We start from the raw sequence: 26,615 nt of genomic DNA, 5'->3' as shown, positions 1-26,615 counted from the left end.
TTACGTCGGCTTCACGTTGACGATCCTTGAGTCCGACGAGATATCGATCCGAATCCGTGTAAGCGCGTAACAAGTGACAGAAGTTGGAAGAAAAGAACATCGAAGATTCTCTTCATTTTTTTTTTTTTTTTTTTTTCAACCCATTTGCATCCCAGCGCGGATTAATCCGCGCGCTGCGACTTTCTATCACTAAGCGCGGATTATTACGCGCGCTGCGACTTTCTATCACTAATAGTGGATTAATCCGTGTGCTGCGACTTTCTTCTATCACAAACGGATTAATCCGCGTGCTGCGACTTTCTATCACCAAGCGCGGATTATTACGCGCGCTGCGACTTTCTTCTATCACTAAGCACGGATTATTACGCGCGCTGCGACTGTCTTCTATCACCAAACGCGGATTATTACGCACGCTGCGACTTTCTATCACTAAGCACGGATTATTACGAGCGCTGCGACTTTCTATCACTAAGCGCGGAATATTACGAGCGCTGCGACTTTCTATCACCAAGCGCGGATTATTACGAGCGCTGCGACTTTCTATCACCAAGCGCGGATTATTACGAGCGCTGCGACTGCTTTTTTTATTTCCATTTTAATCTAAATAATTTTTTTGAAATAAATAATTTTTATTACTTCGCGAACATCGCGTCTTACATTGTATATAACAGAGGAAAAAAGTATTGCCTGCCAATCGTTTCGAACAGCAAATTTTCGATAGATTGCATGAAGAATTCGGATGTCATTTACTGCAAATTTAAGTAGGACCATGATGCAAATGGGTTAAGAGAGAACTTTAAGGGGAAGAAAGAAACTCGTCGGTGGAAGATGGGATTTTCACGAGGCTCTGTGTCTTCTGCGTTGTTTCTTGTCCAATGCGCTTATACATTGTTTCGAGTTGGTATCACGCTGAAATTGGATAAAAATTTGGATAATCAGATGAAACGTACCCAACAGAGTCGCCGGCTGTTTGTAGAAAATACAAAATCCAGCTGTTTAATCAAGTACCCGAGAAAGAGGATACTGTTCATAACGCGGACAGAATATCGAAATCATTGGAACGTTAGAAGAATAGGAAAATTTCTCGAAGATACAATGGAACACTCACAAGACATCTCTGCACTTTCCCAAGTGATCCCTTTGCTGACCCGTGGGACACCTGAACCTGGCGCCTCGAATGATGTGCCTAGACCCGAGCTGCGTTTTCGGCTTCACGCTTTCCGCTGTCTTATCCGCGTCCTGATTTTCCGACTCGCCGGTGCTCTGCGAGATCGTATATTCCATGCTGCTCGACCAAGTCTTGTCCTCTGGCGTGTGGCTCTTGAACAAGCGGAGCTCGATTTGCGGAGGTTGGCCAGGAGACACGACCCTCCACTTATCGGGCACCACGTCGTCCAACGTGGTCAATTTTGTCAACGTTGCTGACGATCGAGCCACGAAAAGAAGGAAGAAAATGCCGATGAAAAATTGCACGCCGATCGGTCTCATTCTTGCTTTCCACACGAGTTCCTTTCCACCGAGATAATTCGATCGAGAACTCCGCTACTTTGAACGAATGTCGTCGCTAATTATCACGCACCACTTTTCTCGCTACCTTTTTTTTCGAGCTACGGTTGACGATTACGTTGAGTTACGAGTGACAAGTACGTCGGCTGTGCAGCTATTTCGCGTACGCAACAGAGTCGTTCACGTGGACGCGTAAAAACTCGGCGAGAAACTGACTGACAGATAGGAAACAACGAAGACAGAGGTCTTGTACGACTGGCCACTGTTGAAATAAAAGGCGATCTGATGTGCAGAGCAGATTGTTGCGTGCAATTTAACTAGAAACGCATCCGGCGTCGTAACCACAATGTTCCACCACAAGCGAGATTAGAATCATTAGCAGTTTTTGACCATCTCGACCGTCGCCTCGCTTTTTATTAACGACACTGACCAACGATACGGCACGATAAACGGCTGATAACAGTTGCCAGACGATAAACCGTTCGAGGAATTTTTATAATCACAAAATGCACGCGAGTGTTTCCACAAGTTATTAATCATCGTTTTCCTGGAGATCCCCGTAATTGGAAAATTCCTAACAGACGCCACGCGTGTATACGATCATTCGCGAAAGTTTCTCATATCGCGCACATCTCATGAAAAAGGCCACTTTTATCAGAGTTTTTATTATTCGGTTGGCAACTATGTGATTGCGGGTTTGATGACAACCCAACATATCTTTTGTTACGTTGTATAAACGAACCGATAAAATTATAAAACAAGATACTAAATAAGATACAAATAACGTAGAAATAGGATATTTAAAAATCAACTTTATTTACACCAATGAAATTTCATTTATAGTATCTTGTTGTTTGAGCTGAGTTTTCCTGTTGTTTCAAGTACCTTCGTTACTCACCACTCGATTACATGAGCCAGTCTTGCGTATTGCTTAATCGAAATGAATCGGAAGAATGATCACAGTACGACTAGGGTTATTTAATCGTGTGTTTTATTTAGTATTCATCTAAACAGCCTGCGTTTTGCTTCACTTAACAGTGGGTTAATCTTCGTCTCAGCCTCACAGGCTAAGGAAGAGACTTGGTTTACAGTTTGCTGACTTTTAAAGCCAACTGAAATACGTTTGCTATGTTTGCTACACACTCGTTTCGTTCATTTCTTTTCTGATTCTGTTTTCTGACCTACTTGTTAAGATTCTCACTGACTGCTACGCTTACGCCTCTGTCCATCTATCAATCTCAGTTTATGTTCTTCCAAACAATAAAGACGTAAGATAGTCTCTACGTTTTACGTTCGTTGTAAAGAAAATTGCCCAACGACAATGGAATCCGAAGGAAATTATTTTATTCTTATACGGAAATCGTCTCTGTTCAACGTGAATTTTTATAAAACAGTAAAGTCGAGATGTATAATCTTCACAAATATGAAAACGAAGCGATTCGACTATCCTACCGACGTTATTAGCTCGAATATTCAGAGTTCCGTGGTACACAAGCTGTAGCCAGTTAGCAGTTTCCGACGAGTATACTCGTCGCGAAGAAATGGCAATATTTTGTGTATATTTTGTGTGTGAAATAAGTTGTAAAGAAATGGCTGTTTTATTTTTCTTACGCGTGACGAGTATACTCGTAACACAAAACATTGCCATCTCTTTACGACGAGTAAAAGTAAGCAATGACGAGTATACTCGTCAAACACAGAGTATGTAAAAAGAGAGCGTAGAAATAAGTTATATGCATAGAAACGACTGTTTTATTTTTCTTACGCGTGACGAGTATACTCGTCGTGAAGAAATGGCAATGTTTTGTATTACAACGAGTATACTCGTCATGTGTAAGAAAAATAAAACTGTCATTTCATTGCAACTTATTTCTACGCCATGACAGCCACACGAACTCTGTATTTGACGAGTATACTCGTCGTAACACAAAACATTGCCATTTCTTCACGAGTATACTCGTCACGCGTAAGAAAAATAAAGCAGCCATTTCGTTGCAACTTATTTCTACGCTATGACAGCCATGTACACTCTGTGTTTGACGAGTATACTCGTCATAGCTTACTTTTTGCCACACGTTTTCGGTGCACGCTTCCCAGAATTTTCACAAAGGTCGCAACAGCTAACTGGTTGATCGAAACCGGTGTTTTACGGTTCAGAATGTTGGGAAACAGAACGGAAGAGCGTTTTGTAACCAGCGCGAAAACTGCGGGCCAGCTATGGAAAAATATTTCAAGTGCATCCGAAGGCGACCGAATGAACGTAAAATATTTGAAAAGACAAAGACAAAGACAAAACTGTAAAACGAAACCGTAAAACACTTCAAAGCCACGATATCTTTTTGTTCTTGACGATGCGTGGTCGGGAAATAAAACGAGCATTTTACGCGTACAGTAACAAACTTGAACAAACTCGTGACTCTTCGCTATCGCTAGGAAATGACTTCACGCTGTTTATCAGTTGCTCAGAAGCATTGGAAATCGCGGAAAAATAAAATAGATATGAGATTTTTTTGTTTTGTAGTTGCATCTCGCATAAAAAGTCGAAGTAGCGTACACTGATTATGAATCATCATTCTGTTTACTGTCTGTGTTTTATTTACTAATCTTCTAATCGTGTTTTCCACGATTTTTTCACTTTCCTTAATAACGTATCGTGCAAAACATTTCCTACGTCCACGCGCCGATTTTCATGAAACATTGCGTAAGCGTTGGTCGCGGCTACCCAAGGGAGCTGCCTTTGCCCTAAGCGACGGATCATCCCTTTTATCCGAGCCATTTCACGTAAATCGAATCTTTTTATGCGATCTTTGCAAACAAGTGATTTTTCCGAAAAATCCTCCCCGCGGATTTTAGTCTCGCGATACGCTGTGACTTCTGTTTGCTTCGCATCTTTCGTCGATTAATACATACTTAAAAAATAATAAAAAGGTGAAATAAAAAGATGAAGGGTTCATCTCTCCCTTAAAGCAAAGAACGAACAGCGTGTTAGTGATAAATTATTGTAACTACAGCAACGCTTGCGCAAGGTTTCATCGCAATCTGCGTGTATCATCATCGAACAGAAAACTTCCAAACGATTTGCAAGTGCAGTGCGAGGGAAACAAGCGTTATACATGTGTTGTTTTTAAAATGATTTATTTCATCGTAGCTACAAACGTAAGAGAGAGGAAAATATTCGTAAACTGTAAATTATCGCAAGTAGGTCCACGATTTTTGCAGCTGGAAGCCCGCAACCGTTCGTAGGAACTCCGCTGAAATGTGAGAAGAAAATATGAAATTAACAAATCGCCGTTGCCAAGAAATTTTATGGAACAAGTGTTTGCTATATGTGTTTGACTAAAACGAATGAAATTAATTCGATTCTGTACTTTTCTGTAATTTGTATATCCACTGTTGAGTTCTATTTAGTCGCCGACGAGAAGGTAGCGTCAACTGACGTTTAATGCAGCTTGCAAAAAGCTCCACGTGCGACTAACCTGCTACGTGCGGGAATACTGGCACGGGAGAGGATTAAAGTTGTTCGAAAGTAGATTAACAATATAAAATGATTTATTGAAATCTTACTCGATTTCGAGATTGACAATTGACTGGTGGATATGAAATTCTTCGGCTGACAAAATGATCATTCTTCGCTTGACAAGCGATGATTCTTCGATAGACAAAATGATAACTAATTCTTCGATAGACAAAACGATAACTAATTTACTCGATAACCGAACGGTAAATATTCTCCTACTGACTTCTCCGAGTCGCTACATTCATATCCGTCGGAGATGGAAAAACGTCGGGGTTTTTCTTTTGAAAATGTTTGGCAGGATCCCCAACGTTTGTCCAACTGCCCACTTGTTTACAATTTAAATTGTCTTAATATCGTTATAAAGACATAATATAAAAACACAGTTAGGTGAGTTTTCGCAAGATATAGCTTTCAGTGATTTTGACTGCCTTTCGCTTCAAATACTTAAACACGGTTTCGAATAAACGTTTTAAATTACCTCGGTTTAAGAGAATTTATTAATTTTACTTTCGACTATTTTCTGTCTTCTGTCTTCTGTCTTCTGTAATATACTGTCAACAAGTTATTCGTTTATATACGTAGATCACAAACGATCTGTTCGATGTCGCTGTTTTATATTAATCAATATAACCAACGAGCAGACAGTTTATCAAGAAGCAAGGGAAAAGTAACTCGGACTTGGCTATTGTTTTAAATGAAATATCTGAAGAACGACTATTTCGTCTTGTTCTACTTGGCTGCTACTTTAAGACGTTTAAAATATTTTATATTCGAATAATTGAAATAATTTTCAATTCTCTGGTGACAAAGCTGTGTCGATCGGAGATGCTGGTGTACGCAACTTGGCAGACTTATTATTATACCTATTTGCATACTTATTATTATACTTAAGGTTAATGAAAATTAAAGCAAATATCGTTATCTTCGTAAAATAATTTGGCCAGATCGCACACAACTCAGATATTTCATTAGATACTTAACATTCAGATGAGCATCTCAAAGTGGAAATTAACTACTAATTATCTTACTCAAAAAAGTTAAATAAAATGCAAAATTACTAGAAAGCGATTTACCTGATCTAAACACAAAATAAAGCTACTTTGTCTGCGCAATGAGGAGATGGAAGTTATTTTTTATCTTTCGGTTCGAATCAACTTTACTTAATCGTAATTAACTAATTAACTAAACTTTATTCAAACTGAATTTTTTACTCTAATTTATCCAAATGTTGGAAGATGTAACAGCATACTCACAAGATGTCTCTGCATTTTCCCAAGTGATCCCTTTTCTGATGTTTAGGGCATTTGCGTAGAGGAGCATCGATTATGTACCTAAAGTTGAGTTCCCTGTTCGATCGCGGAGATGCCAATATATTTGCATCGTCCATTGTCTCGCATTTCGATAACGTTAACGTTGTTGCCAACAGGATTATAACAATGAAGAAACTACTCGTCCAAAATGGCATATCGCCGAACCAATTTCTCATTGTTCTTAGAAAGTTGCTGAGACTTCTTGAAAACCGCTGTACTGAAAGAATATCCGATGCAGAGATAGTCTCAGCGTTGCTAACGCGCTGCCAAACGAAATGTAGAGGACGTAGGAAAATATAACTCGTGTGAGATACGCGTGACCAAGACAGGTGCAAAATTGTGTGATTGAAAATGAGAAAATCTCCCATATTTTTCAACTATACGTTAAATAGATGCATATGGTCGCGTCTGCACCGTGGTCCGAGTGCCAGAAATTTAAGTTTCAAGTAGCGAAAGACTCGCGGCTGAGCAGAAGACTTACCGCTTACTGCGAATATTTCGTCGACAGCGGGTCACCATAGGCAGAAAAATGAGGAAACCTACCTCGCAAGGTTCGCAAAATAATTTATAATACCGAAAATCCCCTCTTCAACGTCTCTCGAACCACCTCCAGCCGCCCACCCAGACCAATTGCAAACTTGCACATAGTAAAAATAAAAATTGGAAAAAATAGAAAGACGGTAGTTTCCTCGCTCACTTATCGTCACCTATCTTGGGAACAATAAGTTGTAGCGTTTAGGAGAGACATTTTTCGCCTGATAAATCGAGTTTATGGTGTACGAAGAGATAGTTAGCCGGCGAGTTCGATCGCTGGGGAAATTTGTAAACCGAGTGAAACGATTAATCGATTGGCTTTCCCGTTATCGCGCAGCTTAAAACGTTAGCAAACAGTTCGAAAAGGATGGAGATAAAAAATTACGCTTCTTCTTCGAGGCTACCTATTTTCATCCCGAAAGGGTCTACTCTCGTATAACTGATAATTAGTCGACAAAAATCAAGAGAAACATGAGAAATAGCGCGATAATTCCGAATGGTATAAAATATCGAAAATTTTAATGAAATATTTATAATACGATAGAAACGTAAATTGCACATGTCCAACATGCAAAATCCATTACGTTCCCTTGGAACGAGGCGAAAGAAAACCGCCAGAAACTGCAGATAATTTTCTTTATTTCTGTGATGTTTTTGAAGAATACAAAGCTAAAGCAGCACAGTGCATTTGCCCACGCGTATACGTTTCTGATGTGTATGTTCGATGTTATTTACAGAATGTACAAAACTGAGGATGTTCATCGATTCTATAGTCAAAAGTAAAATATCTATGGACGTGTCGAGTACAATTTCCAAGAACATTTATAGCCAGAAAAATTGAGAAGCCACAGAACGTTTAGAAATTCTCCAACATTTCTTCTTCTTTAATCGACGAACAAAGAATTAGAAAATTTGAACTCGCAGATTATTATGTTGAATATTCACAATATAAAATTAATATCGAGAGATGTACTACTGGTAGGGTTTCCTGCATTTCCCCCGATGATCTTTCAGCGTACCCCTGGGACACTTGAAGCCACGAAACAAACGGAACGGACCGATTAGGTGCTTCTTTCTTCGAGTCAAACGATCCATCATTTTTCCAACCCGATTAGTTTTCTTCTTATAGGAATTTCCATTCTCCGACGATTCCACGTTATCGACGTCCGTTACCAAGGCATTCATCCCGCTCGTCCGATGCTGATCTTCCGCCGTGTAACGTTTGGGCGATCGATTTCTGATTTCTGACAGTGCAAATAACGGAGAGACGTCCTTTTGCCAAGAGTACTTTTCCAATTTATCGTCGATCGTCTCAGCAGTGGACGTTGGTGACAGTTGCGCGACAAGAAGAACGAAAAACACACCGATCGGACACGATACGTGAAACGATGGATTCTTCATGATAAAATTTGGAATTTCTGCAAAATTCTTCTTCTTGTAAATTCTGACGCACTGAACGATTTCGTGTTGTCGTAGATTCTTACTGTTCTTCGCTATGTAGCCTACGATCAACCGTCGTTAAATTAAAAGTCCACGAGCTGCTTAAGAGGCCGACGATACACAGCGCTGAATAGGAAAATAGACGCACGACCGACCACCGTCGAATGAAGAACGTAATTCGAGCGTTTCGCTTTTTGTTTCCAACTTCTAACCGCAATTTTATTTTTGCATATATACGCAGCTTCCTCTTACTTTACTTCCTCGTCCGAGTATTTCGGATTTCGTTTAATTTTAACTTAATTTTAACAGGATGTAGCGGTAAATGGGTGACGATAAGGGAACAAGAAAGAAGAGAAATGAAGAGAAATATGTCTTATAATGTCAGTTAGGGAACAATGAATAAAATACACTTAGAGCAAGCTTAGAGGTAGCTTTGTGAACTTGCTTGAAAAATGACAAACGCGGGAAAAGTCAGATGTCGTATCATCTCTCGAGGTCGTATCATCCATGGCAAGACATTTTTACTCGCTACCAGAATTATTGAGGTGGTGGTGGATGGTCCCTCGACCTGTGTAACACAGATAACACATTTTTAAAGGTTCAAATATTTCCCGACTCATCGGATGTGCCAATTTGGCGTTGATGAGAAAGTACAGGAAGAAGAATATGGATAAATAAATAAAAAGCTATAGCAAGGGACTTACCATATAACTCTGCATTTTCCCAAATGACCCCTTCGTTGACCTGGAGGACACTTCCTCAGAGGAGGATTTATTATGTAACAATTGGGACAAGGGTCAGCTGATCCAACTTGGGCATTTCGAGATTGTATTTGAGGCAATCTGAAGAATGACGAAGTTAGAAAGCTTCTTACGTGTGCTTTACATGCTACCATTGAAGGATACAATTCTTATGGTGTGTAAATGTTACATAAATTGTCCACGTACTGGTGTATTCTTGTTCCAGGGAATCATACGTTGACGATATGATAATCACGAGAATGATACAAGCAGCGGAAAATGACATGTCGATGAAGCTGTTTGAAAAGTGTGAACCTAAACTGTGCGGCAGAAAGTAAACGACGAGTATATTCGTCAAACACAGAGCACGCGTGGCTGTTGTGACGTACAATTAAATTGCAATGAAATCGCTGTTTTACTTTCTAATCTTATCACTCCGGTTTACTGCAGTTGCTCGAATCGAGAAATATACTAACTTGCAATTTAAACTGTAAATTGTAACTGTTTTTCACGCATGACGAGTATACTCGTCGCAACGCGAAACATTGTCATTCCTTCGTCGCGAGTATACTCGTCAAAAATATATTCCCGGTTGCTGACGCGCGTAGTGTCGTCTCTAATTATTCCACACTATTTCTCTCACACTAACGTTATTAACGCGATCGTTACTTACTATCACGTTAGCGATACTAATTTCTAAGAAACCGGCGGAAGTCTGTCTGGATAGTTGGAGTTGCAAAAGAAGTTTCACCGGTAACCGACTACGATTACGCGAACGATGATCCGAAGCTAACGCGTTACCAGGTAACTGAAATGAACGACGCACCTGACCTATAAACCGTATATATTCTACCAGAAACGAGATTAGATTCGTAAACAGTCGCTTGTCCCCTTGCGCGGTCTGCCACATTCACTTCATTATTTTTCTAACGTTCGCCAACGGTACGACTCGATAAACAAGTGATAAAGATAGCGTTGGTAAATAATAAGCGCGTTTTTACAGTCGCAATGAAAAATCGCAGCTTCTCGCTCGCAACGACTCGTTCGTCGAGGTGTTTGGCTCGGAATTATCCTTTATTTCGCGTACTAATCATCGCACTAGCTCTTCAACAATAATCCTCCACGTCTACTCCATTCGTCGATATCGTAAAGAATCGCGTTTGCTTGTTTCGCACCATAAGCAGGTGGTGCAGGTTCTTGGATTGAAATCGATTGAAATTTATCGCGAACGGCAAATTGAATGGAGGAGACGTCGAGCGTCTTGCATATTCCATTTATTCAAATTGCAACAAGAAGTAGAATTCTTATAAGATATAAAATATAGCTAGTACGTTCATCGCTTTGCCGATGTGGTCGAATGAAGTTCCTTTTGCTTCGAATTTATCCGGTGAACAAACTGCAACATAGCGAAATTCAGTAACCGTAACAGCATTTCTAGCGCAATTTTAATCAATTTGTGTTTTAATTTTGACAGTTACTAATTAGTAACAGGGTTTCGACTTTGTTTCGTTCATCGGTTATTATTATTCTAATGGTAGAATGTTTAATTGTTGGAAAGAAAAGTTACGTGAGTTAAATAAAGAACACTTGTCTTTGTGCCAACTGTAACAAGCGTTTCGATATGTTCGAAAAATAATCAATTCGATATCAGTATGATAGAAAGGAATGTAGTTACGATGCGCGAATGTTAATCGCAATGAAAATTGCGAAAAGGAAATTAGAGCACGGAAAAGTAAGGAAGATATAAACATTCGAACTTACGGGGTTTTGCATCCCCTTGGAGTCCTCGTCTGACCATCTGGGCATCTCGGAGGTGCTTTTATAACATCCCGTGCCTCGCCTAGTTCCACATTGTCGTCGACAGCCTCGGAATATGAAGAAACCACCAAAAGCTGGATAAGAACGATGACGAAGAGAACGTTGCTTAAACGCATTATTCCTTTGAACAAGTTAGCCATGGCGCTTCTTGGGAGTTGGCTTGAGTTTCTGAATTTGCAGCAGCTGAAATTTCTTATATATATTTTCCGTTTGAGTTGATCATTTCAGTGACACAAAACCTACGCTGCCACGCTATGTCCACAAAATTGACAACAAATCAATTTCAATTAGACTAGTTTCAGTTCCTGAATATGTCACTGTAACGCCACTTACCCATAGGAAGAAGGGAGGCAGGCTTTTGAAAATTGGAGTTCGACAAGCGAGGAACAAATTACGCTCAAGAAATTGGAAATTCGAGTGGCGAGATTTCCCTAGTCAGAAGGCTAAGGATCTTTGTTCTTTGTACATTTACGAAACCAGCGAAGGTTTCATATTCAATTTTTGGACAAGAAAATAATCGAGATTGTGATAATCTGATTCATTTCTAACGCGTGCAATGTAACGGGGAATGGAATTAAAGCTGAGAAATTAAAGTTTAAGTGTATACCTACCGATGCTTGAGAGTTAAGGATTCTCTGAGGCACCAAGCTACTGTTTGATTGAACCTAGGCGAATTCCTATTTATAGGTGGTTTTCCAACGCGTTATATCCGAGCTACGCGGAACAATCGCTCGTAAACAATTTTTCAATTCGAATAAGAGTCGTAAATTCGCGATTACCTCGATCGTTTGCTTGCGACAATCAGCGGCTCATATTAATATTCGAACGCTCTTTAATACAAAATAATTTTGGGTTTAACGTTGCTGCGAGCTACAAAAGATGAAAATTGTGCGAATCGCAGTTTCTCGCCACTTTCCGCCATTCCCTCTAACAAATCTAAAAGATTTTTGTCTCTTTCGATGATCGCCCACTTCCGCATCAAACGATTTCGATTAAATTTTTAGCATGTATATAGCAGACATAAATCCACAGAACGTATTGTTAAAATTTTTATTACAGAGTCAGATAAAATAGACGTGAAAAGCGACCTTCGCTATTTTTTTCGCGGCTTGGGACAGTCACGATCTTTTCAAAACTTCTTTCTACGTCATCCAGTCAACTGACTCTAGCTTCTCAAAGAAACTCGGGTCGTTTGAGCCCATATTCAGAAAGTTATTCTATTTCACAGAGTATCCTAACATTAATGCGAACCGCTGTATATTCACGCAATATGTCACGTCTCCTCCAAGTGGCAGTCTTAAAATATTGGACAAATAGTGTGCGTGTTTACATCGCTTTTCCTGAACATCCTGAACGTTTTCAAACGCTGAAAATTCATCTGGCATTCTGGAAGATCATTTAATTAAAAATCTCCATATGTTTCTTGACCAAAAAGTTCTTTTTAATTTCGTTCTGAACGCTCTGTATCTTCGCTTTCATTGCGCATCCGCTCCACGTAGATCCACTGGCGTTACGTTTCTATGAAGCGAGAAGAGACGATTTACTATGACGATAGTTTGCTTAACCCTAAAAAGACGATTGATGAAACTTCCACGGATTTTTGTTTGGCAGAAATCGTTGGATGATCTTCCTGGTAGCAAAATGGTAAAAAGGTGTAATTCTCATACTCAAATATTGAAATCCTTGTTGATCTGTCATACGTATGCGTGGCTTAGCATAATTGTAACTCGTTCCACATACTCTGTGTCTTATACTTCGACATAGTTGGAACCTAAGCCCAATCGTATCAAAATATTTCTTACTTTTAATATATTGTATATTCCACCTACATACATCTGTAATTCAATCAGGAGACTGAATTGCGTGGCTGTAAAAATGTTCCAAGTAGAGTTTATAACTAAATCATAACAAATTCACTGTTTGCGTTATCTTGTTTATTGCATTCTTTGTAATTCAATTGACAAGGAACAGGATTCTGAATACACAAAATCAATGAGCTAGTAATCGACGTCCTTTGAATCTTGCAACGTCAATGCTCCTCAAGATACAAAGTGACAGTGGATGACCAAAAAGAGAGGGAACAGAAACGCAGATGTTTGTCAATCGTGTAAATTTGAAGAATCTTAATGTTAATCGAATATTCTTCTGGAGCCTGCATCTAGATGTCCATCCGTCTACATGACTTCGGCTTTGTAACTTTTTTAGTGCGGATTCTGGCAGCTGGACCAGTGACTCCAGCCTTCCGTGACATCATAGAGATCGCATCAGGTTCAGAATTGGACGAAGTAACCAAAAACGACTGCACGAGCAGGAAGATGTAGAGAAGACCGATCGCGCGTGTTCCACTTATCAGCCAATTCATCATGGTACTTTCCGGAAATTGACGCACCTGTTGGATGTAAATGCAATTCCTATTAATGATCTCTTTGCAAGATGCGAAAATGACGCGATTGGAGAAATTATAGCCAACTACGAGTTGAGAAAAAGCGTGGAAAAAGCTCTCACGAGATAAAATAGCGAATTAGGTAAATTGTGTTGGAAGCATCTATGCTCGAATTGAAAATTACACTGTCTGAAAAGGTGCTATAGCGTATATTCATAGAATTAAGAATTCAGAAAGACAGATCAATCTTAGACATAATACCATTTGCTTCTAAGAAGGATAAGATGGTATTTTTGAAAATTGCAGTTTCGTTAAACGGGGACGTAAATTGGGAACTGGAATGAATTAAATTATCTTATCTAGTCGACAGATCGAAGATCTGTGTTCCTTTTATATTCGGAAAATGAAGAAAAATATCAGTCGATAGATATTCCTTGCATTTGTACGTTAGGTTTGAAGTTCCTCTTTGAGAAAGCTCCTCAACTCCTGTTGCAAATCGTTCAAAAATAATCTAATTCGTTTGGTAGCGGCGCAGTGCCATAACGAATAGAACCGTACCTGTAAAGTAGCAATGACGAAATGTTGACTACTAACTCGAGACTAACTAATTTTCAGTGGCAGGTTCCGAGTAACTGTTCGCTTCTATCTATACCAATTTCAATTTATAGACGGTTTTCGGACACGTTGTGTGCCAGCTACGCGAACCAGTCGCTGATAAACAATTTTCCGACCATGGACAACAGTCACGAATTCCAGATTGCACTAATCGCTTCCTCGCAAATACGTTCGCGCAACTCGCTGCGATTTCTTCCACCCGATGGAATCTTAAAGCATTGCACAAATAGTCCCATTCGTATAAAATGTTTGCTTCTGCGACATTGCTATCATATCGGAGTATTTGTTAGAGTATTTTAATATTTTTAATATATTAATATAATAGAATATATAATATATGGTAATATTTTAATATATAATTTCAATATTTATTTATATTATATAATATGTACCAGGATATATTCTATCTAAATTATCTAATTATTAAATTAATCTATTAAATATATCGCGTGTTCTGTAAATCGCTGGTACGAAACACGTGCAGCCTATGGTTTCCAAATCCACTTGGAGATTCAAGCTCCAAGTTGCAAATATTTTTTAAATGTTTGCTTCTGCGACATTGCTATCATATCGGAGTATTTGTTAGAGTATTTTAATATTTTTAATATATTAATATAATAGAATATATAATATATGGTAATATTTTAATATATAATTTCAATATTTATTTATATTATATAATATGTACCAGGATATATTCTATCATAATTATATAATTATTAAATTAATCTATTAAATATATCACGTGTTCTGTAAATCGCTGGTACGAAACACGTGCAGCTTATGGTTTCCAAATCCACTTGGAGATTCAAGCTCCAAGTTGCAAATATTTTTTAAATGTTTGCTTCTGCGATATTGCTATCATATCGGAGTATTTGTTAGAGTATTTTAATATCTTTAATATATTACTATAATAGAATATATAATATATGATAATAAAATTTAGATAGAATATATCCTGGTACATATTATAAAAAATAAATAAATATTTAAATTATATATTAAAATATCTAATTATTAAATTAATCTATTAAATATATCGCGTGTTCTATAAATCGCTGGTACGAAACACGTGCTGCCTATGGTCTCCAAATCCACTTGGAGATTCAAGCTCCAAGTTGCAAATATTTTTTAACTTCCTGTCAAACATTTGTGTCTTTTATTCTAAAATTCTAACTCTGACAACCACACAAGGAAGCGATTAGCGCAATCTCGAATTCGTGACCGCTGTCCGCAATTTGAAAATCGTTTATCAGCGACTGCTTCGCGTAAGTCGGACATAACGTGTCCAAGAATCGCCTATATATAAGTTGAAATTCCTACAGTTACAATCGGACAGTTTCAGTCTCTCGCCTGTTAGTTTCAAGCATCGTTTAATGTTTCCCAGGTAGGATCCTCTTCATTATTCTAATGCAAGTCTTAGAAATGGATCTATTAAAATAATGAATGATACGAATAACACAAATTACGATATAACATAGCAGGAATATACGCAAATGATAAAACGCTGATTCGAGACACTTGACTCTCCGTTCTTTCAAATCCGCCCGGAGACTCGGTCGCGTAATTGTACACATTCCTTAAATCTTCTCTCGGAAATTTCCATCAAAATCTACGTCTAACGTTCGCAACAAAATTCTAACAAATTCGGACATTCTCATCATCTATAATCTCTTACATTCTTCCTCGCTCGATCGACGATAAACGAAAGTTAAAATACACAGGAATGCTAACAGACGATATTATCGTTCAATAAAGTTCGACACAATGAGTAAAAGAAGTAGAAATGCGAGCAAAAACGTACGTGTTGAATATTACAGATTTGATGACACTGAGAATTACGGAGCAAGTAGTTTCTGTCATCGACCGCATTACGTGCACATAGCTGGCCGCTGAGACATTGTGGTCGTAGTACCAGGCAATGCAAGCACAAAAAGCGTTCTCTAAGTTGCAGCTGAGGAGTCGGATCATCGACCCGTGCCTCTAGTGCCGGCATATTGTGCAGAATTCCACGAAGGATCGCAAACACCGCTCACACGTGTTGCACTTGTCAGCCGGTTCTTCGTGGCGCTTTCTGCAAGTTGATTCACCTGTTGGATGCAATCCCAGACCCTATTAATGCCGTCTTAATAAATAGAACGAGGAAATGAGACGATTGAAGAAGCTGCTGTCGTCGAACGAATTCTGAGACGATCATCCGCGAGACAAAATTTTCACTGCTGCTGTTTTCGCATTAGCTACGTTCCATTCGATCGTTGGAACAGCTCCTAATCTGTTTTAATATATTCACAAAATTGGGAAGCGATAAACAATGAATGAAATAGCGTGGAACGTGTAAAAAGTTATTGATAAAACGTTTAACAGCGTTGGGAAGACAGCAGCTTTCAGTCAGCTGCTAAGTTCCAAGCGGATTTCAATTTTTAGGATGTTCCAGCGCATCACGCCGATCGACTCGCGCTGTTAGTTCAGATTATTTTCTTCTGTCGATGGGATAAATACGATATAAGTTAAATTATCGCTGACGAGTAACTTCTTCGTCGAGTATCACGAATTACCCTAATTGTCTCCTATTTGACGTTATAATGAGGACGCGTCAGATCTATGCCACGCTCAAGAAGAGTCGCATTTTTTAGAAACAGAAGTTTTACGCCCCATCAGTCTGCAACGACCAAACATTGAACGACGAAGACGAAGATTTATTACATTGAAACATTTCTCATACGCTTTTACCGTGAATTAGTTCTCGATGTATAATATCTATCCTGTGTAACAGTATCGTATATATTTTTCATATATTAAATATATATTTTAAATGAGATAAATATACAGAATTATAATATATAAAATTATAAATATAAAATATAAAAATATTGAATAAATAAATAAAAAATATATGAAAAAATATATAAATATATATATATATGTATATATATATAAATATAAATATATATAAATATATATATATATGTATATATATATAAATATAAATATATATAAATATATATATATGAAAATATAAAATATATGAAAATTATATTAATATAATTTTTATATATAATATAATATAATATATAATATAGTTTTCAAAATATACAGAATATATTATATATAAAAATTATGTTAATATAATTTTATCATATAATATATCCTGTATACTGTGCGAGAAATTATTATCGTACCTAGTAATTATTAATAATTACTATTGTTTCGATTACTCGCGGAGAGACGCGATCGCGAGGAAGCAGAATTTCCGTTACGATTAGACAATCGACGCCACGAAATGATGGATCCCCTATTTCAGTTAGGATAATAGAGATGATAAATATAAATATGACACTGATATAACAAATTATAAGTTACAGTTTATTCCAACAACTTTGTAATGTGTGGCCTGGTTTAGGTAGAGAATCGACCAACGTAACAACTATCATGTAATATTACATATCAGCTTGTGGTCCCATTTGAACATTCAATCGTACCATCATAAATATTCTCTCTTTGCTCTTTTAAATATTTCCGCGTATATTTAACCACGTTGATAAATTAAACAGGTAAATAGGACAAGTAAATTAAATAGGTTGATAAATCATGACACGTTAAATGCAATCTTTACTCCCTTTATTATGGACTACACATATATATAGTACAAATATATATATACATATATATATATAATACTACATAAATATGCACAACCAATAAGCAAGTGAGTAACGTTCACTGCACATCATCCAAGCGACGAAAGGCAAACAGGACAGAGACAAATGTAATTCATTTCGCGGAATCTTGAAACGTAGAAACCTATTAACTGGATAATCGCGAGTTAAAAAACTGCCCTGCAATGTCCCTTGATAAATACTGGACGGTCAGGTGGACATTTTGGTGTGGTTGTGCGCCTCTTCACATAAATAAAGTCTCTGGCAACCGGAACGTTGGCTTTGCCCATCTGGTTCTTCTCTGACACCACGTCGCGCACAACAGGTTCAGAATTCGATAAAGTTATCGAAAATTGGATGAGAAGGATGGCAAATAGAATACTGGCCATACATGTCGCACTAAACAGCTTGTTCTTCATGACGCTTTCTGCAACTTGATTCACCTGCTGGGTGCAATTCCAATTCTTGTTAATTATATCTTAATAGAATGGAAATATAATCGGATCGAAGAAGCTACGGTTAATTAGAAATTGCGCGATTTTCTGTATAAGAAGCGTTACACGAGGAAACGAAACTGTATCGGAAGTCTTAGTTGTAGTTTTTGTTTTTTAATGTCAGCTATGTTGGAAATTTTAATTTCACTGGCATATAATCTGCTACGCTATATCCACAAAATTGACAACAAATCAATTTCAATTAGACTAGTTTCAGTTCCTGAATATGTCACTGTAACGCCACTTACCCATAGGAAGAAGGGAAGCAGGCTTTTGAAAATTGGAGTTCGACAAGCGAGGAACAAATTACGCTCAAGAAATTGGAAATTCGAGTGACGAGATTTCCCTAGTCAGAAGGCTAAGGATCTTTGTTCTTTGTACATTTACGAAACCAGCGAAGGTTTCATATTCAATTTTTGGACAAGAAAATAATCGAGATTGTGATAATCTGATTCATTTCTAACGCGTGCAATGTAACGAGGAATGGAATTAAAGCTGAGAAATTAAAGTTTAAGTGTATACCTACCGATGCTTGAGAGTTAAGGATTCTCTGAGGCACCAAGCTACTGTTTGATTGAACCTAGGCGAATTCCTATTTATAGGTGGTTTTCCAACGCGTTATATCCGAGCTACGCGGAACAATCGCTCGTAAACAATTTTTCAATTCGAATAAGAGTCGTAAATTCGCGATTACCTCGATCGTTTGCTTGCGACAATCAGCGGCTCATATTAATATTCGAACGCTCTTTAATACAAAATAATTTTGGGATTAACGTTGCTGCGAGCTACGAAAGATGAAAATTGTGCGAATCGCAGTTTCTCGCCACTTTCCGCCTTTCCCTCTAACAAATCTAAAAGATTTTTGTCTCTTTCGGTGATTGCCCACTTCCGCACCAAACGATTTCGATTAAATTTTTAGCATGTATATAGCAGACATAAATCCACAGAACGTATTGTTAAAATGTTCATTACAGAGTCAGATAAATAGACGTGAAAAGCGACCTTCGCCATTTTTTTCGCGGCTTGGGACAGTCGCGATCTTTTCAAAACTTCTTTCTACGTCATCCAGTCAACTGACTCTAGCTTCTCAAAGAAACTCGGGTCGTTTGAGCCCGTATTCAGAAAGTTATTCTATTTCACAGAGTATCCTAACATTAATGCGAACCGCTGTATATTCACGCAATATGTCACGTTTTCTCCAAGTGGCAAAGTCTTAAAATATTGTACAAATAGTGTGCGTGTTTACATCGCTTTTCCTGAACATCGTGAACGTTTTCAAACGCTGAAAATTCATCTCGCATTCTGGAAGATCATTTAATTAAAAATCTTCATATGTTTCTTGACCGAAAAGTTCTTTTTAATTTCGTTCGCTGAAGCTTCTGAACGCTCTGTATCTTCGCTTTCATTGCGCATCCGCTCCACGTAGATCCACTCGCGTTACGTTTCTATGAAGTGAGAAGAGACGATTAAGATGACGATAGTTTGTTTAACCCTGGAGAGGGAATTGCGTATTGCAAAGGTTAACAAGTGATAGCGGTGATTGAATAATCGAGATGTCGATGACGATGAATTTAGGTTCCGTAACGAATACACGGTCAACGGGATGACGATTGCGACTAGTCGAACTTATCGGATTGAGAGTCAGTGCAAATGGAACTGCTCTTATATACTCCTCTCCGTACCTCTCTGTATCCCTCGAGTCAATCTCTGTTTTTAAGGAGAGTTATTTAATTATTTCGTATCTCTGTTAGGTACGCGTCCCTCCCGTGACGTGGCTACGTTCAGCGACCCGTTATGTCACTCCGAGCCCAAGCCCACTGTCGTAAATCTCGGACCATCGTAATTGACCTAACTCATAAACAGCTATTTCTCAGTTTTACTGTTTAAGTACGACTATAATAAAAAGTCTGAACTAAAGTCTTGGGCACCTTCCCAAACATTGCGAAAAAAGGCCCCGATGTCCTTTCATCTCCGACATAGATATACATACTGTGAGAACGTAGAACAAAGTCAGGAGAAGCGATTCCTGCAGAAGCAAATGCAAGTAACTGAGCCTCGTTTCATGGCTGAGAAGAAATTCTAATTTATCGTCGATCTTAGCACATTTTACCATTCTGTCCCCGCGCTTGGTTTCTACCACTTGCGGATAATTGTTTCTTCGTATCATCGTCATACGATGATTCACAGGCAGGGAAACCTAACTATCATTGATAAACAACATAGCCACGAATTGATCGTTGCTTTAAACGATTCTTTGCAATGTCGTTCGACCATCGTGCGAACCATTTGACGATCTATCGCTTTGCCCGAGCGTCCAAGGAAAGCGCAGTCTTCCATCCAACTAACGCGACGTTTACGTAATTTCAGGTGGCGTGGAGAAGTCGCAGTACGGCCAGCTACCGAAGCAAATTCTCAGCAGACACGGTTTCGAGGGCTGTCTGTCGTCGTTGGACCTGAGTGGCGAGAGCACCAATCTCATCTCCGACGCGGTGGTTCCCAGCTCTCTGGTGGAATCTGGCTGCGACATGTACGCCAGCATGCACGCTGGGAAAAAGTGCACGCACGATCTCTGCTCGAATCATGGCACGTGCGTGCAACAATGGAACAGTTACACGTGCGACTGTGACATGACCAGTTTTACTGGGCCGACGTGTAACGAAGGTAAAAACATGCATATTTCATGTGCACGGCGGACAAATAACAGGCTGTGTTCTGTGAGGCGGGAACATTTCGATAGCACTTTCGACATCGTAGCATGCGATAAACATCGCCGTAGGACTCGTTGGACGAAGTTGGCGTTCCGATACTTTCCCATTTTTTCCTTCGTGCGTGAAATATTGGCTTGGCAACTAAGCGATTGCGGGTTTTGTCAATACCATTTAATGATAAAATCCGCATTCACTTAGTTGCCAACTGTGGGTGAGAGTCGGTGGAAACTATCGAATGAAATGGCATTGTTGGAAAATAATATTATTTTTGTTGTTTGATAATGTAAAGTACGATGTTATTATTTTTTTTTTTTATTTTTATTTTGGTTTTTTTTACAATTTGTCCTGAAGGACATTTGGTAAAGTGTTGTATCTTATTGGTGAAAAAAAAAAATAAAATAAAATAAAAATAAATATAGCATGTGGGTGGCTACCCTCAGTGGGGTGCCAGCTTCGTTTTTTCTAAGTTATATCTTTTATGATGTTATTATATAGCGATAAAATACCACCAATAATGGATATAACGATAATGATAGGAACGTATAAAATAATATTGTTACCAAAACTTTAACTTACTTTGTAAAGTGAATAGTTTCATTTGTAAGGTAATGAGACTTCAGCAGATATTTTAACTTGAATTTGTTGAGTTTGATGTACTGTATGAAGCAGAAGGACAGACGTTTTTATTATCTCTGTGTTTTATACATTGTACAATATTATTATATGTATTATATATAATAATACAATATTATTATATTATTATAATATATGTTATTATATATACCGATAATGAATATAATAATAGACATAGTAATGATGATTTGTCACCGAAAAGCCATTGCTTTTGTAGATGTGTCAACTCGAATTTGTTAAGTTTAATGTATAAAGCAGGAGAGACGCTTTTCTCATCTTTGTCTTTCATGCATCAAGTTTGACGAGTTCGAGTTAAAGTTCCTGCCAAAATTATTTTATTTTATTTTGGTTTTTTACAATTTGTCCTGAAGGACATTTGATAAAGTGTTATATCTTATTGGTGAAAAGAAATAAAATAAAAATAAATATAGCATGTGGGTGGCTACCCCCAATGGAGTGCCAGCTTCTTTTTTTCTAAGTTATATCTTTTATGAACCTGCCAAACTTGTGGCATTTTTGGTGCAAATTACCTTTTACTAGAGAATGTCCAGGTGGATCAACTAATGTTGCAAATATAGCAAATATTACATGTTCTAATATGAAGGCTATTAAGAAGCTCAAAGTTATCTTAATATCTTACAAGATGTGAGATATTAAGAAACCAAAATGTACTCATCAGATGCAACATATTGCACTTCAAACATTCTTTGATAAAACCAACGTTGATAACGTAATATCCCAGTGGTTTCTACCGACTCACTCTGTATAATTTACACAATAAACAGGTTCCTTAAAGCTTAAGGAAGCTTTATCCGACGATTCCTATCTTCCTCACCTTCTTTCCCCTTATCAAAAGCGTCATCTTGGAGATAATAATGTAATGCGTATCGACATTGTACAGAGTATATTTCCCAATGTAACTATCTCTGTTGTAACACGCAGCAGACGAACTGCATCTGCGCCCTTTCCATAGAAAATACCATCTCGTGCTATTTTATTGAGGAAATGTATTAAAACATTGTATATAAATTTTGTACGTTCTGAGTATATTTAGCCTAAGTAAAACGACAGTAATCTGTATTAAGAATATCCGATTATATATATCTTCTAAGGAGTTTGATAAAGGAGTAAAGTAGCTTAGCAGCTTCTTTCTTCAACGTTTTGTTATTCGAAGGTAGAAAATTGTTGTACGCAAAATTTGTCGTTAGAGGCTGCGTGAAGGGGCGAAATAAGTTCCCTCATTTTACGAGGCGTATCTGATCACTCTAATCTAGAGCACTTACGTTGAGTGGTGTTAACGCTATTACTGTAAACATATATACTTCACGACCTAGATATTTTAGAAAAAGATAAGCAACTTGAAAAAATTTCTTGCAATATTGTTATCAACATTGTTTGTCGAAGAGAACGTCATGTTGAAAATTCTGCTTCTGTATATATAAAATGAATTAATGTAGAATATCATGGAATCATCCAGGTATAGTTAATGTAAAATTTGGAAGATCGATGAATGTTAAGAAGTATATATTTAAGTAGAATCACGAGATAAATCTTATTGATAAATTTATTATTTTATTATTACTATAATTAAATTTTTTATTATTATTATAATTATTTTATATTATAATTATATTATAATTTTATATTATAATTATTTTATTATTATTATAATTATAATTAAATTGGAAGATAGGGTAATAGGTCGTGGACTAACAGCAGCTATGAGAAATGAGAAATTTTTGGCTATTAATTAAATTCAGAGAAACATAGAGTTAGAAAAATCAAAAGTGAATCGTCCTCGAACAACTATACATTGTTTAATAGTTGTAAAAGATACTCCTCGTGTCTAACTTTTCATTCAGTTCAGTTGGTTGTCTTTTAATTTCTGCCAGTGACAAGCCAGTTCGTGTCGATGGCATGATTACTAATGATAGGTACTATAATAAGCAACTGTTATAAATGTACGATAACGTATCTCTGGAAAGTGGACTGAGTTTTTGGTAAAAATGTGTCAGGTGAAAAGTTAGCTTCCCCTGTGGTGAATTATCTTTCCATATAATACTATCTCTGTCATTGCGATTCCTTCCTCACAGACTTTTATATTTTAGTGATTAATTAGTTCTAACGTTTAATATTTAATCATTTTCTGTATTTCCTGGGCTTATCGTGCGCAATTGTGTCGTTACAGAAGCAGCAGCTTACGAGTTCGGAGCCGGCAGAGGAATTATCACCTACACGTTCCCACCGAATCAGAGGCCGGAAATGAAGAGAGACACGGTGGCCTTGGGCTTTGTAACAAGCGTGAGCGACGCCGTCCTCGTCAGAATAGAATCTGCTTCGAGCAACGACTATCTCGAGATTGAAATTGTTAGTAACGATGGAATAATTGGAGTCGTAGTTCATAAGCTGCTTAAAAAGTACAAAATTTGGTCACACATGATATTTTGTAAAACCATTACATTCTTAGTGGCTATAGGATAATTTGCATCATAGTTGATAAGCTGCTTAAAGAGTAGAAAATTTGTTCACACGTAGCACTTTGTAAAACTATTAAATTGTTAGTAATTACAGATTAATTTGGGTCATAGTTCATAAGCTGCTTAAAGAGTACAAAATTTGGTCACACACAGTGTTTCGTAGAACCATTAAATTGTTAATAATTATAGAATAATTTGGAAGGTGGTTCTTCAAGAAAGGAAATTTGTAATTTCACATGTAGAGTATATCGTATAAGTATTATTTGTTAATTAACTGGTTACGATAGGTGTAAGAATGTATATAGCGTGATTTTACCTGTGAAATCCCAAATTCTCTCATATGTTACGTATTATATGATGCAATGCTGTAATATATTTGACAATGTGTACAATTTTATGTGCGACAATATTTCATGCTGATTATCACTAGAAAGAAAAACGCAAATGGCACTTTTAGATGTAGGTAATGAGATTTGACCGTTAAGTGGCGATGACAGGCAAATTGTAACTTAATCACTGTTAAATGCGTAAGCAGGAATATATGCTGTGGAAATGTGGAAACATGGAAACATGTGGAAATATATCTAAAGACTATTTAATTAGTTCATTACACAATTTAATGGTACTACGTAATTTCTGGAAAAATAACACAAATGATATTTGTCAAACATTGATTAATCGATTAAGTCTGTATTTGAATTAATCTGAAGCAAAAGTAAAAGTTTGATCTATCTAATTCTAAGATCTAACATTTAAAAGGATATTTAAACAAGTGACGTATAAGGATAACTTAAAACACCTTCATACATCAGTGCTCATTAAAATCATCAATACGATTACCAAATGAAAAACAAAGAATGGATTACTAAAAATGTCGAATTGCATATTTGATAGAAATTCTATCAAGAAACCTCGATATTCCATGTAAAATTCTACTCTTATTAGATACTAATATTCTTCATTTAAAAAGTATACAATTTAGAAACAAAATTATTACCATCAAAAACACAATTGTCTCTACTATCGACCAAATGAGTACGTACAATGGAAATTAATCAAATTTTAAGCGCAACTAACGTAATCAACGAACGTAAAACGTTTGCTCGCACATAGAATTTCGCAAAATCATCGTCCACGTTGTTCCACCAATTTGTTCACGAGCTTCTGTACAGATACGAACAACAAAATAGCTGTAACTCTCGAATTTCATATATACCATTGACGTAGATGTTCAGAGATTTTTTAGAGACGTTTGAAACAGTTGTTAATTATGTTCTTCATTATCTTCCAGGTGGAAGGAAACGTTTTCGCTGTTTACAATATGGGGACGAATGATCATCCGATCGGTGAGGTCGGTGTGAAAGTGAATGACAACCAGTATCACGTGGTGAGATTCACTAGAACAGGGCCGAACAGCACGCTGCAGGTCGACGATTACAATTTGCAGTCCAATCACCCATCCGGTAAGTAACGACCACTCTTTCTTCAGGTTCGTTAGATGCTACTCTTCTTCAAGGCAATCACAATCAAATACAAAAAAGATTTACGTACTCGTTATAGTTTCCTCGTGCAGGTTCGATGCTTAGCCTTGCTCAGGTTTGGGCAAATTTTATTTGAAATGAAGATTAAAAAATGATAATTTGAGATAATGAATTATCTTCAAGTACTTTGCTGCTCTTCTTGTTCTTAGAATAATATTGGGAAAAGTGACTTTATCTTGGGTTAACAACAGATAAATTGTTGTCAAATAATTTTCTATTTTAGTTAACTATTTGAAATAAAATAACATACAATTAACTTGAATTGAATATTAGATATTGTGATTTTGGTATGTTTAATTGTAAACGATATAGCCAAATTATTTAATTAGTTTCCAACTATTTCAAAATAATATCTACTCAGATAGTATTTAAATAATCATTTTTCAAATATTCCATTTAGACAGTGCCCAAGCCTGACCCTGCTATAATCTCTGAATTTTCCTATGAATTGGCATGTTTAGTGATTTAAATTTAAGAATACACGTTGCCTATAAACAATATGCGTTTGCCAGCAAATAGTCACCAATACGTGAAATAATAAAACATCACCATAAAAGTTACACTTTCATGCCTTATTACTAAATAACACAACAAAATTTGAACAGAAGGAAAGTCACAGGTTTTTCCATTTTGTCTAATTTTATGTTTGTAATTTCTAAGCCACTTGTGTATTTTATACACATTTATATAAATTAAAAAATAATAGTACACGTCTGTAGTAAACAAGAAAACTACTCTAACAGCGAGCTACAGTAACAAATCAAACGACCATTTCTCGATGATTCTTCTTTGTTACTAACAAACAGAACAGGTAAATTTGAACGAAAGAAAAGTAACACACAGTTCAGTTTCGCCTTGCAACGTTGAAGTACACGACTCGAAAGGAAAGTGCTGAAGGTGTAGCAACGATATGGTTGCCGGCAAGCAACTGAATGGGACTGTAGTCTTTTGGTCCCTTTTATAAGCTTCCCTCGTGCCATTCACGGTCCCAGAACCGTGGGAAACTAGTGACGTTGGTAGGGTGAATGATCCCACGAGTAGCCAACGTTTTCGTGGCCCTCGATGATGACCCGGGTGTCGTGCGTGTCGTGGGAAATTGATTACCATTGTTGAAAATAGTTGAGGAACATCTAACTGGTGATCGTAACTTGTTTGAGGAATAGAAAATAGTCGAAGCACTGCTCTCGCGACCAAATATTCCGCAAAGATGTAAAGGCGCACGTAACGTACATAATTATACAGA

General features: G+C 37.3%; 2 protein-coding genes and 1 long non-coding RNA gene across 14 annotated transcripts in view; 1 reads left to right on the top strand and 2 right to left on the bottom strand.

Moving 5' to 3' along the window:
- LOC132915224 (neurexin 1) overlaps window positions 1-26,615 on the top strand; it is a 622,298-nt gene that overhangs the window by 539,809 nt on the left and 55,874 nt on the right. For all 10 annotated transcript variants that reach the window (XM_060974986.1, XM_060974985.1, XM_060974982.1 and 7 more), the window contains 3 exons: window positions 20,381-20,674; window positions 23,543-23,721; window positions 25,123-25,294. In XM_060974986.1, coding sequence (XP_060830969.1) covers window positions 20,381-20,674; window positions 23,543-23,721; window positions 25,123-25,294 — 645 coding nt within the window. The remainder of the gene's footprint in view (window positions 1-20,380; window positions 20,675-23,542; window positions 23,722-25,122; window positions 25,295-26,615) is intronic.
- On the bottom strand, window positions 74-2,028 carry LOC132915263 (uncharacterized). 3 transcript variants are annotated; one of them, XR_009659811.1, is made up of 3 exons: window positions 1,109-2,028; window positions 298-909; window positions 74-261 (listed from the first exon to the last, which is right to left on the bottom strand). XR_009659811.1 is itself a non-coding variant. In XM_060975086.1 (2 exons), exons 1-2 carry the CDS (start codon window positions 1,486-1,488, stop codon window positions 882-884), a joined length of 408 nt encoding a protein of 135 aa, XP_060831069.1. In that variant the 5' UTR covers window positions 1,489-2,028; the 3' UTR covers window positions 74-881. The 3 variants fall into 3 exon arrangements, 1 of the variants encoding a protein (XP_060831069.1); XR_009659812.1 differs by having other exon boundaries at window positions 74-222; XM_060975086.1 differs by having other exon boundaries at window positions 74-909.
- On the bottom strand, window positions 4,625-6,416 carry LOC132915196 (uncharacterized). Its single transcript, XR_009659800.1, has 2 exons — window positions 6,277-6,416; window positions 4,625-4,757 (listed from the first exon to the last, which is right to left on the bottom strand). It is a non-coding gene; the product is annotated as an uncharacterized LOC132915196 (long non-coding RNA).

This window comes from Bombus pascuorum, chromosome 16 (genome assembly GCF_905332965.1).
Source record: "Bombus pascuorum chromosome 16, iyBomPasc1.1, whole genome shotgun sequence".
In the NCBI taxonomy this organism is placed as follows: Eukaryota; Metazoa; Arthropoda; class Insecta; order Hymenoptera; family Apidae; genus Bombus; species Bombus pascuorum.
This window is presented reverse-complemented; position numbering and strand designations above follow the sequence as displayed.

Coding starts and splice junctions, on each gene's coding strand:
- LOC132915263 (XM_060975086.1), bottom strand. CDS start 1,488: ATGAGACCGATCGGCGTGCAATTTTTCATCGGCATTTTCTTCCTTCTT. Junction 910..1,108: donor GGAAAGTGCAGAGATGTCTT/GTGAGTGTTCCA, acceptor ATCCAATTTCAG/CGTGATACCAACTCGAAACA.